Source organism: Rhinolophus ferrumequinum, chromosome 10 (assembly GCF_004115265.2).
Source record: "Rhinolophus ferrumequinum isolate MPI-CBG mRhiFer1 chromosome 10, mRhiFer1_v1.p, whole genome shotgun sequence".
In the NCBI taxonomy this organism is placed as follows: Eukaryota; Metazoa; Chordata; class Mammalia; order Chiroptera; family Rhinolophidae; genus Rhinolophus; species Rhinolophus ferrumequinum.
This window is the reverse complement of record NC_046293.1, coordinates 89,215,490-89,235,180: the sequence shown is the minus strand read 5'-3', so window position 1 is coordinate 89,235,180 and position 19,691 is coordinate 89,215,490. Positions and strand designations below refer to the sequence as shown.

The window sequence follows — 19,691 nt, the reverse complement described above, 5'->3', positions numbered from 1 at the left end:
CAACCCAAGCACTCGTCAATAGACAACTGTATAAAGAAGATATGCTACATTTATATATTGGAATAATATTTAGCCATAAAAAGAATGAAATCTTACCATTTGCAACAACATGGATGAACCTAGAGGGTATTATGTTAAGTGAAATAAGTCAGGCAGAGAAAGACAAATACCACATGATCTCACTTATATATGGACTCTAAAGAACAAAATAAGTCAACAAACAGAAACAGACTCATAGATACAGAGAACAAACTGATGGTTGCCAGAGGAGAGGGGTTTGGGGAGCTGGGTGAAAAAGATGAAGGCATTAAGAAATACAAATTGGTAGTTAGAAAATAGTCACGGGGATATAAAGTACAGCATAGAGAATATAGTCAGTAGTGTTGCAACAACTATGTATAGTGCCAGGTGGGTACCAGACTAATCAGAAAATCACTGCATAAATTATATAAATGTCTAACCACTACGCTATAAACCTGAAACTAATGTAAAATAATATTGAATGTCAACTGTAACTGAAAAAATAAATAATTGAAAAAGATAGCACTAATGGCAAAAAAAAAGTTTAAGGAAAAGATGTGTAAATTTTAAGTCATTGTGCTCTTCAGTTTTTTATTCAAAAATCGTGAGTTCCTTCATGCCAATAATTTGCATGAGTGAGTCATAATTATGAAGGGAAATTCCTTTCCAGACTTTAGGTAACTGTGGGATATTCCAAATAACATTTTTTAAAAGGACGATATATTACAGTAAGTTCTGCTATTATTGTGAAGATAGCTAAAGCTTCAAATATCCCAATAGTATATGTCTGAGACACAGCACCAAAACAATAGCTTTCAAAATTGGCCCTGGACCCCATTTCTGCTGTGCAAATAGTTCCTTTTTTTCCTTCACTACTACAAAAATGCTAGTGAGTTCATTTTAGTGATAGCTTGACACAGAATTCTAGTGACAAAACTGTTCATCTACACTATATATGAGATGTAGTCATAAAATATGGTAAATATTAAAAAAATTATTACAGTTAAAGACACACTGCCATTAATCCCCCTCAAAATACTACCCCTCACTTCGAACACACATCCCATTATTCTTGCCACTTTCAGAGGCAGTTCTGGAAGTCCTCTTTCATGAGTGTCTTTAGTTGCACTGTCGTGGCTGCCTCAACATCATTTTGACTTTGAGGAAGAGCCAGAAGTTGCATGGTACCAGATCCAGTGAATCTGGATAAGGACACACCACAATGTTTTTATTTGACAGAAGTTGCCAAAACCAGAAGCGATGCGTGACACAAAGCGTTGTCATGATGGAGGATGAAGTAAAGACATTCACGAAAGAGGACTTTCAGAACTGCTTCAGAAACTGGCAAGAACAATGGGATAAGTATGTTCGAAGCAAAGGGGAGTCTTTTGAGGGGGATTAATAGCAGTGTCTTTTACTGTAATAATTTTTTTTAATTTAAACATTCACAGTATCTTTTAATCACACTGCGTATACTTAATGGTCTATTTTTGCTTGGAGGAAGAGAAAAATCTCTACTCTGTTTAATGCCTGAACTTTGAGTGGAAGTGGCAGTTATCACCAGCTTCTCTGAATACCTGTGAGCCCACAAAATGTCAGCTGGTAAAGCACTGGACTTCAGAAACTGTGAAACAACAGACTTGGTATACTTCTGCTCTCAGGCCCAGGATTGAGGATGTCAGGGGTGTGCTGAAAGTCCTGGGAAGTGCTTCTTGGTGACTCAAACAGTGACAGTGATTACCCCAGGGACAGCCTAAGGCCCTGAATATGTGCTCCATAGTCTTAACTACACTTTCTCTTTCAGAAAGTCCATACACACAGTCCTGAAGTGAAACCATGAGGCAGTTATGCTGTTATAAGCCTATAATCCTGGAGAAATCTGTGCAGAACCTCTGATATCCCCAACCCCTTCTATCCCCAGAATATTCCACAGGTTGAAGGATCTGAGGCATTAAGCCAATAGAAGGATGACTTACTTACTGGAACCACACATCGATACAGATTAAAGTTAAGATGTAACATGTCACACTTTAGTTTGAGAAAATTATTCCTGTTGTTTACATGTAGTACTGATTTGCTGCTGGCTTGCAATAAAGTCTTCTAAACATCTTCAGCTAAATACATTATGTGTGCATAGCCACAGAGCACTTAAACCGTGGATGGTGCAAATTGGAATGTGCTGTAAATACACACTAAATTTTGAAAACTTACTACCAAAAAAAAAAAGGTGAAATGTTTCATTAATAATCTTCACATTGATCATATGTTAACATATTTTGGATATATTGGATTAAAAAATACGTTATTAAAATTAGTTTGTTATGAAACTATTAGAGAATTCAAAATTATGTATGTGCTCACATTATATTTCTACTGGATAGCATTGCAATGGCTAGAACAGTTTTTACATACGAAATGTACCCATAAAAGGCTATACAACACATCATGATTTATATAAATTCATAACTTTTCTTAGCTCATAGCCTATTAACACACAAATATGAGTGACATAGGTGAGAATCCTTACCGCAAACACTGCCAAAACCACTAACAATCCTTAGCACTGAAAATTACTGCAGTGATAACATTAATAAATCTAATTCAAAAGCACTTACTCTTCTGCCAACAGGGAAAACCAAGCTGTGGATTTAAAAGAAAAAAATACAGGCATATGGCAGAACACTTTAATACCTAGGGTATAAAGTGCCTGTATTAGTTGTTTATTGTTATATTAACAAGCTACCTTGAAACTTAGCAGCTTAAAACAACAGTGAACATTTTTTATTTCACACAGTTTCGTGGGTCAGGAACTCAAAAGCAGCTGAGCCAAACAGTTCTGGTTCCAGGGTCTCTGTGGGTTATAGTGAAGACGTCAGCCAGGATTCGGTGTTCTGCTTCCACTTACGTGGCTGGCAGCTGGAAACAGCTCTTGGCACAGGGCCTGTTCCTCTGCACAGGGCTGCCTGAGTGTCAGGAGGACATGTCCCCTGGCTTTCCTCAGAGCAAGTGATCCAAGAGGTGAGGCAGAAGCATCAATGTCTTTTATGGTTTAGCGTCAGAAGTCACAAGCCACCACTTCTGACATTTTCTGTTGTTCACACAGATCAATCCTGACACAATGCAGGACAGGGCTACACAAGGGAGAATGAATGTCAGAAGGTAAGGATGATTGGGGCCATCTTGGAAGATGGTTATCACAGTACCCAACGTTAGCTCCAGTACAAGAGAACTGAACTATCGATGAGCCAAGGAAGAATGAAAGCAGTGATTATCAAAACTGCTTCTGAGAGGGAGATATCTGTTAGGACAGTAGGGCCTTTACTACAAAGACACAGCTTTTGCTTTGCGACTATAAGAAAACGGAACACAATGACACTGAGTTATGACGGAACCCAAACATACCTAAAATGTAAAAGGCAGATACATATTAAGGAGACTTAATAAAATTGAGATAAGGATCAGCATATCACTGGATGTCAGTTCATCAAAATGCATATTCTGTCAGGAATTATTCAGAATAAAATTTGCCTCTGGATTGAGTTCTAATGAGAGATGTTTTCTTATGCTTATAGTAAAAATTAGAGCAATCCGACTCAATTCATTAATAGCTCAATACTAAGAATGCTAAATACAACAGAGGTTTATTAATCAGTTTAGTCCTCATATTTTAGTGAACTTCTTTCTTTTGGGAATCAACCCATTTTTTAAGAAAATATGAAATGAAATATTCAGTCTTATTGGCCTTCACTGAGACTCCTGTTCTCTCATGAATTTTCATCATAGTGATTCTACTCTTAAGTTAGACTGGGAAAGGGCAGGAGGCGGGTGGGGGGGTGGCGCGTGTCACAAAATTTAGCCAAAAACAAGAGTCTAATTTAAAATTACAAAGACAGGAATTATTTGCACTGTTTGGTGTTAATCGACTTTTGTAGTACTCATTATTTGGAAGAAAAGTATTAAATAGGCAGCCTGGAGGGAAAAGACTAAGTAGAAAAAGAGACTTCCATTTTACTGACCTGCTCTAACTTGTAAGTTTCACTCTGTTTAACCAATTCAAGCAACCCAAAACTTAGACATGCAGTGTGTGCCACAGAGAACTCCTTTACCATCTAGCTGGTGACAGCAAAGGAACGTGCTTTACCATTTTAAATAGTTCATTACATCTAAATCATTCAGTAATTAAATCATTTAACAGCAGTGTCTTTAGAATTTTATTTCAACTGCTATAAATTATGTTTGCACTCATCAAAACTAACACACCAGTTTTCCTACCACTGAATTAGGTACCGAAGCCAACTTCCTGTGCCAACTATACTAATATTAACTGAGATCAAATGAAACCACTTCATTCACAGAGTATAGGGTTCAAACAGGAGGTTTATGTGACTAGTTTGGGGGGCATGGCAGAGGGTGAGAGAGAGGAAACTGGAAACTACCAAGTAATTCCTAATATCCTTAAGTAAGATGACTTCTATATTCAGACGAAATTAAGGCAAAAGCTGTGACAGCTGTAACTGTAATTTCACCCAGGGAAATTAACAAGAAGACTGGACTCTTTAGCAAATCCCATAATACTACTTCCCTAATACATTCCTCTGAACTTTGCTTCTTGCCATCAACTCTCTGACCATTAAGCTATACAACACTGCAGCTGTAAGACTCTAGTCTTCACTGCCATCTTTCAAATCAAACACTCAATAAGGAAAGCAAAGAAAAAAAGCAAAACACAGCAATTAAAATTAATCTTTTGTTCTCTTCAAACATCTCTCTCAAAATTAAAAGAAAAAGGCTCCATAATACAGTAACATAAAAGAAGTCACTTAATAATGGTAGATCTTATTAAGCTTTTCCTTTTTTCAGCAGCAGTAGAAAGGTCATTGCAGATTTCTCCTAGATTATCCAAGATAACACAGCCTCTCACATTCACTCATCCCTTTCTCAACTCTGACTCTACCATGGTTATGGAGGTCATTTATTTGGATTAATATTAAGAGCTGCTTCCTTTGGAGTAAACACCACTTACCAGAGAGACTTTAACATGTTCTGAAAGATATTAATGTTAACTGCTATCCGTTATCCTTAATGTAAAGAGACAGTAATTCTTTATCACCCTCAACCCCACTGCTATTCTTTCTCCCTCTTCCCCATCCCCCAAGTATACATACACATGCAGAAAATTTCATTAAAATCATTCAACATGTCAGAATTCAATTACCAACTGTTCAGATGTTTAGTGGGGAAAATAATTGAAGCCAGCTGCACTGATGCAGTCAATTTTAAGAAAAGAAAGCTAGCCTAACACAGAGACAGAATTTGGTTACATACCAACTACTTTTTATTTTAAGGAAATGCTTTGGATTAAAATTTAAAGATATTTTCTTTCCCCTTCTCTTCTAAAGTCTCTCAAATATCTCCCCCAGTTACAGCAGAACTCTGATATAGCCTCAATTGTTAAAAATCAAAGTCAAAACAAAAGCAGATGCATTTCATTAAAGACATGGAAATATTGTTTTATGTAAATAACTTTTACAGAGCATCTAGTACGAAAATCCCATATATGCAGAGGGTGTCAAAAAAATGTATACAAATGTTAAGAAAGAAAAAAACTATTAAAATTGTAATACTCAAAATATATGGATGACAAAATATGAATGCAAGTCACGTGTACACACTTTTTTGGCATCCCAGGTATTATTGGCCAGGTTCTCATGTTGAAAATGCTGGTAGTTGGTTATGGTAGTTGGTTATCAGAAACTTGGGCAAGGACATGGGGTTTACCTAATCCTAGCACATGTCTTCCCTGATTGGTATGCTTATAAAAAGAACAAGCATAAATTTTCAAAGTCTTTACCAAAAATCCCAAAGGTAATCTTTTACTTAAAATAATAACAACTGATGTGGTCCATAAGAGGCTGACTGTCACATTTGAGGTCTTGGCAAAGGGCCTATATTGTACGTCTGCCTCAGCTCTCTCTTTTTTAAAAATGAAAAGAATCTTATTGGAGACTTCACTTTCCAAATGCAAAGAAGGAGTTTCCACAATAACAAAGGAAAGGATTAAACCACTCATTTCGCTGAGGTTGAAAACACAGTACTTACTGATAAAAATTTAGTGCCAAACGTAACATTAACCTCTCATCATTTTACGGTGAACATTCTTATAATAAGCTCAAAGGATGTGGCCAAATTTCCCATACAACAGGGCTAACCTTAACTCTAGGAAATGGCTAAACACTCTACATATTAGTGCTATCATAAACATTCTTTCAGTGTAATCCTAACCCCATTTAATACCCTGTCAAGAACACCATAAAAACTCACCCATGCCCATATTCCAGCTAGAAAAAAATCCTGTTTTACCAAGAAAAAAATAATTAAAAAGGAAGAAATTATATAGGATTAGATCTTTAAATAGGCCAAGGAGAACATCTATCAAGAAAAAACCAAAATTTATTTTGACAAAAACAAGAACATTCATATATTAGAGGTATCTAGCATGTGACACATCACATACTATTTCTACAAAGATGTGAGGGAATCTTAATTTTTAAATAAGGTTTTCATAAATAATTATCCCCATGATCAATGTGAAAACCAAGGATAAGTAGTCTTCATTTCAGAAAGTAAAAAAAAAATGTCTTACCAAAATGGAAGAAACTTTGTTTGTAAATAGAGCAAATCAAATCAAATTTGAAAGAAAAACATTTCAGTAATTCTGCAGCTAAGAGAGAATATGCCTAAAATGCTTTTCCCTATCTCTATTTCTATTGTTTTCATTTTCTTTGAACTTTATTCTTAATATTTATTGGTCTCAGGAGAGCTGACTCACATACGATCCAGTGTTCGTTCAGCAGACCCATTAATCTCTCTGACAGTCCCCTTTCTCAAGGTTAAATTCAGATACTTATCTTTGTTATAAATAAAAACAAAGCACCAAACCACTGTTAGTATGAGCCCCCTTTCCAGTCCAGTCTACCTTGCCTTATTAGAATGTGACTAAAACTAAAACTTGTAGTTTTGTCAAAAGACAAAGTGTTATTGTTTAAAGAATGAAAATATACAAGGTAAATATTCTCAACTGAGAGAAGAGGACATTTCCTTTGCTAAAATATGTGAGGCCTTTGAAGAGTACTCTATGAAATTTTAGAGAGTATTAGGATGTTAAAAATAGTATCATAATATAAAGTTTTTTCTAAATTTGTAACTCAAGTTTTAAATTGCGTCATTATTTATAACAATTATCACTGCAATTAAGGAACAGCTAGCTACCTATGCAAAATATTGTTTAAGAAAGGCTAAAGAGCAATTTAAAAAATAGCCCTTATCCTAAAGCCGATATAAGCTGGTAGAGAAGGGGGAAACCATGATTAAATCACACAGGAGCAGTTATGAATCGACGTGCTGAAAAGTATAAAACAATAGAGTACAATTAAACATAAGGCTGAGGAACAATGGATAAGACAATCATGAGAACAGGGTAGAACTCATCAACAAAGGCTAATTGTAAGCCAGGATCTTTTGGTGGCAAAAGTGGAAATCAACAGGAAAAGGATTCTGCATCAATAGAAGAGCACAGATGAGGAAACCAACAAGCTGTATTTAAGGACTCCCAGCACTACAGCTTGCCTAGACTAGGGCAGCAACACTAGAAAGGATCTCACCTAGAAATGAGGTTAGAAATACCGTTGACCTTGAACAACACAGGTTTGAACTGTGCACGTCCACTTATATGCAGATTTTTTCCAATAAATATACTAGAAAATTTTTTGGAGATTTGTGACAATTTGTAAAAACTTGCAGATGAACTGCATATCCTAGAAATAGCAAAAATAATTAAGAAAAGGCTAGGTATGTCATGAATACACAGGCAATTCATCTTGTAAGCAGACAACATAAGTCTATAGTACTGTAAATACAGTACAGTACTGTAAATATTTTTTCTTTTGATTTTCTTAATAACATTTTCTTTTCTCTAGCTTATTTTATTGTAAGAATATAGTATATAATACATATACAAAATATGTGTTAATTGACTGTTTATACTATCGGTAAGTCCTCCCGTCAAGAGTAGGCTAACTATTAGTAAGTTAAGTTTCTGGGGAGTCAGAAGTTATATGAGGATTTCCAACTGCAGGGGGGTCAGGGGGCAATGCACCTCTAACCCCTGCATTGTGCAAGGGTCATTTATACTTGAAGGGTTTGGATGATGGGAGACTCCAAAGGCCAGGCTAAGATGCTTGTGAATGAGAGTTCCTGACATCTGTCAATGCAATTAAAATCAATAAACATTTTTACAGAGAACCAACTATGTACAAAGCACCAAGACATGGTTCCCAAACTCAAGTAAATAGAGAAAACAACACAGAAAATCATTAGCATATAATACAAAGTAAGATAAAATAATGCCTGAAACCAAAGCAGAAATACACTCTAGTGGAATTACAACAGAGAATTGTGATTAATTCCAACCGTGAGAATTTAGGTAGACTTCAAAGGAGGGAGCACTGATCTGCACCTTAAAAGATGAGTAGGCTTTCCACAGGGAGCTTTTCTAATCCCCAAATCAGCATCAGTCACATCAGCTGAGATGATGCTTCCATATAATGTTTGTGTGGGAGGCTCTTGTTGCTGGGATTTACCTAATTTCAGTTCTTCATACAGCCATTACTCTGAATTGCACTGTAACACATCTTTTGACATATCCACACAAAAAAGGTTATAATAAACATATGTAATGTTCAGAGAGAGAAAAAAAACATCTCTTATTGATCTCTATCCTCACAGTACTCCTTAGAGTGACAGTTCCATAACAGGCACTCTATAACTATTTATGGAAGACAACTACAGATTATTCTGAAATCTGATTTACCCAATTAAATTGAAATATGGCTTATAGAAAACATTCATGAAAACTCAGAACTGAATTTAACTATAGAGAGCTAAATTCTTGAGTACGGGAAACAGAAAATTGGGCAAAACTAAATGCAGAATATCAAAAGAAGAGGCACCAGAATGGCAAAACACGATAATTACAAATATGTTTTTATCATTCTCACTGTTTTTATCATTCATGTCCTTTATGTGTGAATATCAAATGGAACTGTAAAACAGTTTAAGTGTGACTATGTCTGGACCAGGCTAGAAACACTTTTAACAACTACTGTACAATCAAGTCCTACAATAGTCGTGAATGTACCTAATATATTGTAAGATCAAAAGATTTTGTGAGAGATCCTTTTGTAGAGCTCGTAGGTTTCTACTATCTGAAACCACAAGGTGGCCTGGGCTCACTGTGTAATTTCCCTGCCCCAGTCCTGGAATCAACCTGTTTTCCAAGAGACTTTGTTTCATCTGATTGTAGAAAGGTGCACAAAGTATCTGGTTGTTAACTATGCTTATTGCTTCCAAGCCTTCTTAATGGAAGAGTTAGGAAATACATGCATAATACACACATCAGTGGTATAATATGCATGTGGTATAATAACCACATGCACATATACACATCAGTATCCCCTATATCTATCTGCATGTAAATTAAATACCATGAGTTCACACTACTACCTCTGATTCAAGTACAAAACCACAGGGTTCATTTAAGCCTTCCCACTTGTTTGCAACTTCTGTTCCAAACAATAAAAAAACTCAGCCCTCATTATCTACGAGACACTTTTATTTGCTGAATTCTAGCATACATATAATGTGGTTTCAGAATGCCTAACTTATTCTCTGTGAAAAACACATTTACTACTAGATTACAACATTTATGTACACTTCTTTTTGTCTTTATTCAGTCAAGAAAACGTCTTCCAAACTATTCAGGTTAGTTTCCTTCTTCCCCACCCCTTTGAGGATGGTTATGTTATTCATTTATAAAACAGGTCCGTTTGTTAGCATTTCTATTACTTTTTGGGTCACTCCCCCACCCCCCGCCACACACACACACACACACACACACACACACAGCTTGATTGGTTTTGTTTCGTTTTTAAAGCTTAGGAAGGATATGTGAAATTTACTGAGTCAGAGCTGTACAAAAAGATATGCTGAAAGAAGTGTCACTTTCCCCTCAAACCTACTCCCCAATTCCATTTCCCCTTCTTTCCACTCCTCTCCCAACCACTGCCACAGACAGCTGGTCTCTTTAGTTTCTAGACTATTCTCCCTGTTTTCTTTTGAAAAAATGATCAGATATGCTGTACTTCTTACATCAAGAGTAGCATACAATAGATGTCTTTTGTGCTTCTTTTCTACACTTGACAGAATGTCCTGAAAATCACTCCTTATCAGTTCATTAGCGATCTTCCTCATTATTTTTTAAAAGCTGCCAGTCTCCAATGAGTGGATGTACCACAGTGGACGCAAGCACTCGCCTACCTATGGACAATTAGGTTGTCTCCAATTACCACCAATTTTGCAAAAATCTTGCGCACAAGTACATTGTCCTGTTGGAGATGTATCTTCAGATACATGTAGATGTTGGACAGCTAAGTCAGTAAGTAACTGCCTATGTGTAGAATATTTATAACCCACAAAAAAATCACTTTGGGGATTCTAATAATTTTTAAGAGTATCAAGGGACTTCTAAAAAAGGTTGAGACTAGTTAATATAGCTCATAGTAATAACTGTCCAAAAGACAAAGGTACAAACAGGATACAACTGAGTAGCAAGGTGGTATCTTAAGACAGGGCATTCATAACTGAGGCCAGGATAAACAAAAGCAATGTTTAGAGCTTATGGGAGCCCTAGATCCCCTCCATTTGGGGTATCATTTTCATTTCATATGTAAGGAATTTGTTTAATTTCTTCAGAATTCTTTTAATGTGTAGAGCCAAGAACAAAGCAATTTGTTTCCAAACTCACTTTCTGCCAGAAATGAATACTTTTGATTCTATCTCAAGAATTCAAAAAAATGGAAAATTGGAAAGAAATAGTTATCTTTTCAGGAAACTTTCAAAATAAAATATGGAATTTTGAATTAAAAAAAAGCCACAGTACAGCAAGGACAATAAAAGTACAAATGCTACGCGCAACTATCATGAATAAATCTCACATATGACGCTGAACAAAAGAGGTCACAAAATAACAAATACGCTTCCATTTACACAAAATAAAAACATGCAAAACTAACCTATACTTTTTATTTAATACGTACTCGGGTCGAAAGAAAAACAAAGAACAATAAAAATCAAAATAATGATTTCATGTGAAGGAAGGGAGGAAATAATGACTGGGAAGAAATACACATACGATTTCTGGTATGCCAGTGATATCCTTGAGACAATCACTTCATGTGCATTATTTACACTGTGTGTGCTTTATGTACATTTTAAAATGTATTTTATTTTTCATAATAAAGAAAGATAAATTCTTTATTTACCTTTATTTACCTATACGAATCTTTGTAGCAAACTGTAACTTCTACCAGGAAGAGTGAAGCTAATTGATGAACTTAACACCATAACTGGCAGTCACTGAGTAACAAAAGGTAAAAATGAACCTTCTAGTCCAAATCAGGTTTTCATCTTCACAAACAAAAGAAAACACATTGTGTTTGTTAACATGGTAAGTAGAATTAACCTTTGGAAGCCAAGGAAAAATTAAATATTCATGACCCATCAAAGTTCAAAACATTAAGTATCAAGTATTTCTTTTTAACATGAGAAAGAATGTATTTTAATCTAAGAATTATTATTATTTCTATAGTAGAAACACTAAAATCCTAAAATAATTCCTTCCCTTTACTTCTCCTACTTCGTGAAAACATCAATAGATGGCCCCAAATGAACATTCAAAAAAGAAAAACACACAAAAGAAATAGGAAGAAGAATTTTAAAAATGATAAATCCTTAATCAACTGCTTTTCTATGATTCTACTGCCTCATGAATGCTCCTATGCGCCATTTCTCCAGGAGTCGCTAGCTTATCTTTGAGCGGGGAGTCAGATGTAGAGCTCACAGTCTGGGTGCCAGCGATACTACCACTGGGCTGTCATCTGCAGGAAGGCGGTTAAAAAATAAATAACAGAGCTGGTTGGTAAAAGAACTGAAATCAGGTCCAAAGTATCCTATTTGTAGTCCAGCTCTTTGCACGATATTTGAATGACTGACATGCATGTGTATCTTGCATGTGGCCATCAGTTCCCATTATTCATTACTTTAATCTTAAACATCTACCACTCTGAGACACGTTGGCAAAGTCATTGGCCCACTCTAAACTAGTTTTCTCTATATGTAATGTAGAGAAAATGGTATGTATTTCTTTACAAAAATTACATAAAGATATGTAATATACATAAATAATTTGATTTACTTATCTCTTGGATTATATGAGGACGTAAGAGATTACATACAAGAGCACTTTTTGTGTTATAACAACTGATAAAAGATTAAAAAGGCGCCATTCCATTTACAGACAGACTGGTAGTAGAAAACAATAAAATGGAGGCTGAGGGAGAAACAAGACAAACGAAACAGTTAAGGAAGGGACTAATATACAGAAGGGCTTATCCTATAATAAAATAAATATTTTCTATAATTAAAAAAATGTGATCCTAGTTCAAGAAGGAGCTTAAATTGAAATACTAGAAACAGCCTTCATTATTAAGCAATTTCACAAAATATAAAGATGCCAATTCAAACTTATAAGCAATGAAATAATTTCCTATAGTCTAGTGAAATTGTCAGCAATGACGAAAAGCTACGACCATCACCACACAAAATACCTTTAAAATAATTTAAATTAAAAAGTAAAAGCAGAAAATGAAAGTAAAAGCAGAAAGTAAAAGCAGAAAATGAAAGCAGAAAATGAAAGCTAAAAAATCATGGGAAAAAAGCCACCATGGAAGAGAGATAGATTTGATTTCCTTAATAAACAAATGAAAATTTAAGATATGAATAAATACTCAGCTTCACTGGAATCAGAAAAATATAAATTAAAACAAACATTAAATAGTTTCCACCTATCAGATTTGGCACAAAAAATAAAAAGGAGGAAGAAGAGAAAATTGACAGTGAGGGAAAACTGGTATGCTGCTTTTTTCAAAAGTTGGTATGTTTGAGGAAATTTATACTGTTTCTATAACGGGTATGTATTTTATAATCAGTAAAAGTTATATAAAAAGGAATTAATTCGAATTTTCATGCCTGAAATGAGTGTGTTGAAAGCCTAAAACTGGCTTCAACATACCAGATATTAACTACTCCAAATCTCTCCAGTAAAGATTTCAGGATTATGCAATTGTGTTCTACACACTCTATCATACCCAGTTAGAAGCTGTAATGAGAGAAACACAATCTGGCAGTGGCTTAACAGTCTCAGCGCAAGTTTCAGAGGGTTCTAGCAAGTTTATGGTATTCTCTAACACTCAAACCTTCATTCTGACAGGCTAAAAATCCGAAGTCTCAGTTAGAATCATGGCTGAGCCACTGAGAAAGCTGTGTGCATTCAGGTTAATTAACTTGATTTCTCTGGGTCTATTTTGTCATCTGTACATCGTGCACATAGCCGTCCACCCTGCTGGACAGTGGTGAAGGTTAGAAATAACGAATGCCCGGGGCCACCATCAAGGACCGGGCACGTAATTGGCACTTATCATATGATCACTGCTACTACTGTTATCGAACCTGGTTTGACTAATTAATTATCACTCCACTGAAGTAAAAAAAAGTATAGTTTATACATCCTGCATGACTGTGAAATACACTCTCTAAACCGAATTTTTAAAAAGGAAGGAAAGAAAGAGGGAAGGAGGGAAAAACAGAAAAGATAGGTGGGGGAGAAAAAGGGGGGAGGAGGAAGAATGGATAAAAGAAGTTAAAACACAGACACAAACCAAGGTTAGCAATGCACTTTAATGGAGGAAAATAGCAAACAGTTACACTGACCACCCTAAAGTTCAATAGGATCCACTCATTAAACTGACATTGAACTTACCAATTAAGTGTGATCAACTTGAAGCCAGATGAACTCTCTCCTATGCTGAGATGTCCTCACAAAGCTGTGGAATAAAACTTGCCTTTTCTACTTAAAGCCATTCCTTTATTGCTAAATAGGTGGTCTGAGAGGAAAGCAGCAAGCAGGATTAGAAAGAGAAAAAGAGGAGCATAAAGGTGAAGAGACACACAACACGCCCTCGGGGGGCCAGAGGCCTTCACCCACCCCTTGCAGACTCTGGGCTCTAACCTGCAGCTGTGCGGAGCTGTCATTGAGGTTGTCCTCCCTTCGCCGCGCCTCCTCGAGCATCTGCGCGCTCTTCTTCTTCTCCACCTGTTCCTTGTGCTTCAGATTTGCAACCTTCTTATTCTGGTCTTTCACCTGCCTGTGGATAACGGAGAGAAAAATCAAGCTATTCACACATATGCATAGAAAAAAATATGTTTATTTACAGACTTACACTGCCGCCACCAAGGAATAGCCTGAAAACCAACAGAGAATTCCTGCTGCAAAAATTTTCCAACACTTGCAAATGCTCTCCTAATAGTGGCAAATTGATGTTTTAAGAACATGTATTTCAGCATATACTTTATGAAGCTCAATGAAATCATAAAACAAAAGAAGGGTATGAGGTAGTTTGAAATGACATGAAAAAGGTCAGAGATTTATGTTGGAAATACGGAAAGTCTCCTGACATCAATGCTATGAAACAGGAGAATGGATGATTAAGAAAGGTTTTGTAATACAACTCTAATTTTATGACTATTAAATCTTTCAAATGTTCAAAAGGCTATATGCCATGCATTATGTAAATGAAAACAATGATATAAAGATCTCGGAATCCAGCTTAAGCAACAGAACTATATATCTATTTCTGAAGCTCCCCACCCTATTCCACTGCATCCACACTAAAAATAACCTACATCCGAAAAATTTTGTGTTTAAAATCTCCTTGCTTTTATTATTGTTTTGCTACATATATGAATCCTTTACTTATTTTGCACGTTTTTGAAATTTATAGTTTATTAATAAACTATTTTTTCTTTTTAATATGTTTTCAGACTCATACTGATCAATGAGTATAACGTAGTTGTTGTTGTTTTATCCCCTTCGTTTTCACTGCAGTATAAAATAGCATACAGCAATTGTTTTAACCCATTCACAAGTCGATGAACAACTGGGTTGTTTCGTTTTTCTTATTATTACAAATAATGCTGCTAGGTACATTCTGACATACCTGTGCAAGAGTTTCTCGAAGGTACAGGCCTACAAACTGAATCGTGAGGCCATATAGTAGGTATACCTTCAACTTGACTAATTATTTTCCAGGAGGTTGTATTAATTTATACTTACATGAGTAGCCAATCTGGTAGATATATATACAAATATATGTCATTATAGTTTTAAAATGCATGCTTCTGGCTGCTGAGGTTGAACATCTTTTCATAGAGTATTTGGCCATTTCTGTTTCTGCTTCTGTAAAATAGCTACTTAAGTGTTTTGCCCATTTTTCAATTAGGATATCTTTTTCTTTATGACGTATAAGTAGTCTTTATATATTCCGGATCTTAATCCTTTATTTGTTATATGTTACACAAATATTTTCTTCCAGTCTATGAATTAGTTCAACTGCTTTGTGATATGTTTTCATTTACAAAATTTAATATTTTTAATTGCTTCAAGTATATCAATCTTCTCCTTTATGGTTTGCCACTTTGCGACTTTTTCACAAATACTTCCCAATCCCAAGTTCCTAAAGATATTCCTTGAAAATTCTGTAACTTTGTTTTCTACACTGAAATCATTAATCCACCTGTAACTGATATTCTGTATGGTATGAGGCGGAAATATAACTTCATTGTTGGTGTATGGTATCAGGTAAGAAAAAATTTCATTTTTTACATATACTGATAACTGTCCTAGCAGTACTTACATGCATTGCTACCCTGTCACATATAAAGTTTCTATATACATGTTCGCTTGTTTTGTGTCTCTCTGGTATCTTTGCTTGTACATTTCTGTGCCAAATCTATACTACCTTAATTACTACTGCTTTATAAGAAGTCTCAATATCTACTAATTCAAGCCTACCTACCTTGGTCTTCTCAGAACACTCGTGGCTATTCTCGGCCCTTTACACTTCTATAAATTTCAGAACCAGCTTGTCAAGTTCCACTAACCCAACCAATAAACCAACCAACCAACGCAACCAAAACTCAACAGCAGCCTTTTGGGATTTTGATTGCTATTATGCCAAATCTATTTATCAATTTGGGAGGAAAGGACATTTTCATGCTCTTGAATCTTCCAACTTCTTAACATGGCATCTCCCTCTAGTTATTTAGTTCTCCTTAAAAGACTTTCAGGGCCGGCCCGGTAGCTCAGGTGGTTAGAGCTCCGTGCTCCTAACTCCAAAGGCTGCCGGTTCGATTCCCACATGGGCCAGTGGGCTCTTGACCACAAGGCTGCCAGTTCAATTCCTCGAGTCCCGCAAGGGATGGTGGGCTCCGCCCCCTGCAACTAAGATTGAATATAGCACCTTGAGCTGAACTGCCTCTCAGATAGTTCAGCTGGTTTGAGCGCAGGCTCTCAACCACAAGGTTGCCAGTTAGATTCCTCGACTCCCACAAGGGATGGTGGGCTGCGCCCCCTGGAACTAGCAATGGCAACTGGACCTGGAGCTGAGCTGCGCCCTCCACAACTAAGACTGAAAGGACAACAACTTGAAGCTGAACAGCACCCTCCACAAATAAGATTGAAAGGACAACAAATTGACTTGGAAAAAACGTCCTGGAAGTACACACTGTTCCCCAATAAAGTCCTGTTCCCTTTCCCCAATAAAATCTTTTAAAAAAAAAAAAAGGCTTTCAACAAAGTGTTAAAATTTTCTCAGTGAAAGAATTGATTTTATTTCATTCGCAGGTATCTTATATGTTTTGTTGTCATTTTAAATTCCAGACATCATGTCTTACACATTGTTCCTTACATAAACTAAGTACTCTTAAAAAAGTATTCTTTCAACCCTGTAAATACCAACAAAATTAACAACATGTAATTCATTGTTATCATGAAATAGCGAGTCCATATTCAAGTTTCCCCAGTTGTCTCAAAAAACATTGTACACTTGTCTTGTTTGAATCCGAATCCAAAAATGATTTGAAACACAATCTACAGCGCTGTTTGTTAAATCCTTCAAGTATCTACGAAATCTGACAATTTAGTTTGCCAATTTGTTGTAACGATGCTGCTAATCTTTTTTGATATCAGAGGGATTATTCGTTATGAATTTGTACCAAATAGACAAACAGTTAACCAAGTCTACTATTTGGAAGTGCTGAAAAGGCTGCATGAAATAATTAGACGACCTGAAATTTTTGCCAACAATTTGTGGCTCTTGCATCACGACAATGTACCAGCTTACACAGCACTATCTATCAGTGAGGGAGCTTTTAGCCAGTAAAAAAATAACTGTACTGGAACACTCTCCCTACTCACCTGATCTGGGCCCCCATGACTTCTTTCTTTCCCTGAAGATAAAGGAAATATTGAAAGGAAGACATTTTGATGACACTCGGGACATCAAGGGTAATATGATGACAGCTGTGATGGCCACTCTAGAAAAATAGTTCCCAAATTTCTTTGAAGGGTGGACGAGGCGCTGGCATTGGTGCATAGCTTCCCAAAGGGTGGGAAGCGTCTTCAAAGGTGACCATATGATATTCAGCAATGAGATATGTAGCACTTTTTACAGGATGAGTTCGTGAACTTAATTTTCACACCTTGTACATTTATAAACTTAATGAAAAAATCTGGCACTGGTATGGCTTTTGTGTAACAAAGGTTTCATAGAGAATATAGTTAATACTGCCAAAAACAAAACTGTGGAATCTTTTGTATAAGGTTTTGAAAACACATTCTGTTTTGGGTAATTAGGATATGATTCTACCTGGGAAAAAAAGATTTTTTTTAAAAATAATTTATAAATATTTCTTTAACATATGAGAAATTATTCAAAATCAAATAGTAAATTAATGACATAGATGGTAAGATAAAAAGTCATTCTCTGATGGAAGTGGGTTATTCAAAAGGCACATTTCACATAGGATGGCCACGGGCTTGAAAATTAATCTGGGGAACGTAATTTGGTGGTTACCAGAAGGTAAAGGGGTTGGGGGGTGGGGGATGAGGGTGAGGGGGATCAAATGTATGGTGATGGAAGGGGAGCTGACTCTGGGTGGTGAACACACAATGTGATTTATGGATGATGTGATACAGAATTGCACACCTGAAATCTATGTAATTTTACTAACAAGTGTCACCCCAATAAATTAAAAATAAATTAAAAAAAAAAAAGGCACATTTCAGTTCTTTACTTTCTGCCATCTTGAATATATCTGCAGAAAGTTTTAGCCACAGAGAATATAATAAAACCAGTTACCACTAGAAGAAATAAACATGGAACTAATGTCTGTATTTGATTCTCCTCACTGCATAATTTTCTGTGCCAATAATTCTATTTTTATTAATCTAATATCAATCATATCAACCAATGGAAAAAACATATTGGGATCCTTACATTAAAAAAGACAAAGACAAAATATTGTTTTCATGAATCAAACTGCTCTTTTTCAAAATTAAATTCCTCAGAACATTGGTTTATTACATGCAAAGATTTTGTTCTGTTTTAAGAGAGAGAAAAAATTTAATAGTGTATAAATTCTTTTCACCTTGCATTTGTGAATTATTCCAGATGGTGCTGGCAACCAGCAGAGCCTGGTTGTTCGCAGCAGTAGGACACAAGGAGTAAGGAACCTAATTAAAAACACTTGACTATTTTATGGCAAAAGGCAAATATTGTAGGCTAAACTTAATCCAATTAAAGCCAACTTCATTCTTCAGCATTTTTTATCATAATTATATGTGAGAGTGAATGATTTTTTTAAATCTTAACTTTACCCCCCATTCATAGAATTAGGCCAGTGTTTTTAGTTGTGTTTCAGGAAAGAGAATTTAAAAATCCATTGCCCCGGGGCGGACAGGTGGCTCAGTTGGTTAGAGCGTGAGCTCTGGGCAACGGGGCTACCAGTTTGATTCCCACGTGGGCCAGCAAGCTGTGCCCTCCGCAACTAGAATGAAGTCAATGAGCTGCAGTTCAGATCCCAGGTAGCCACATGGCTCAGTTGGTTGGAGCGCGGGCTCTCAACAACAAGGTTACCAGTTCGATTCCTCAAGTCCCACAAGGGATGGTGGGCTGTGCCCCCTGCACCTAAGATTGAACACGGCACCTTGAGCTGAGCTGCCACTGAGCTCCCGGATGGCTCAGCTGGTTGGAGCAGGGGCTCTTAACCACAGGTTACTGGTTCGACTCCTGGTAAGGGATGGTGGGCTGTGCCCCCTGCAGCTAACAACGGCAACTGGACCTGGAGCTGAACTGCGCCCTCCACAACTAAGATTGAAAGAACAACTTGACTTGGAAAATTCCCGGAAGTACACAGTGTTCCCCAATAAAATCCTATTGCCCTTCCCCAATAAAAACAAACAAAAAACTAGGAAGTCAAAAAAAAAAAAAATCCATTGCCCCTGTCCTATTCCGACCACTACCCAAGTTGTGTGTGTGGGTTTTTTAAAAATGATTGTTTTGATCTTCACAATATTGCGCATATAATTTTAATGCTTACCTCCATCAACTCCAAAAAGACATGACAAAATGCTCAGTAATACTGAATACAGAGCAGGG

At 36.2% G+C, this 19,691-nt stretch overlaps 1 protein-coding gene across 16 annotated transcripts in view; it reads right to left on the bottom strand.

Moving 5' to 3' along the window:
• ERC1 (ELKS/RAB6-interacting/CAST family member 1) overlaps positions 1–19,691 on the bottom strand; it is a 484,493-nt gene that overhangs the window by 239,681 nt on the left and 225,121 nt on the right. For all 16 annotated transcript variants that reach the window (XM_033116427.1, XM_033116435.1, XM_033116434.1 and 13 more), the window contains one exon: positions 14,204–14,339. In XM_033116427.1, the coding sequence (XP_032972318.1) occupies positions 14,204–14,339 (136 nt within the window). The remainder of the gene's footprint in view (positions 1–14,203; positions 14,340–19,691) is intronic.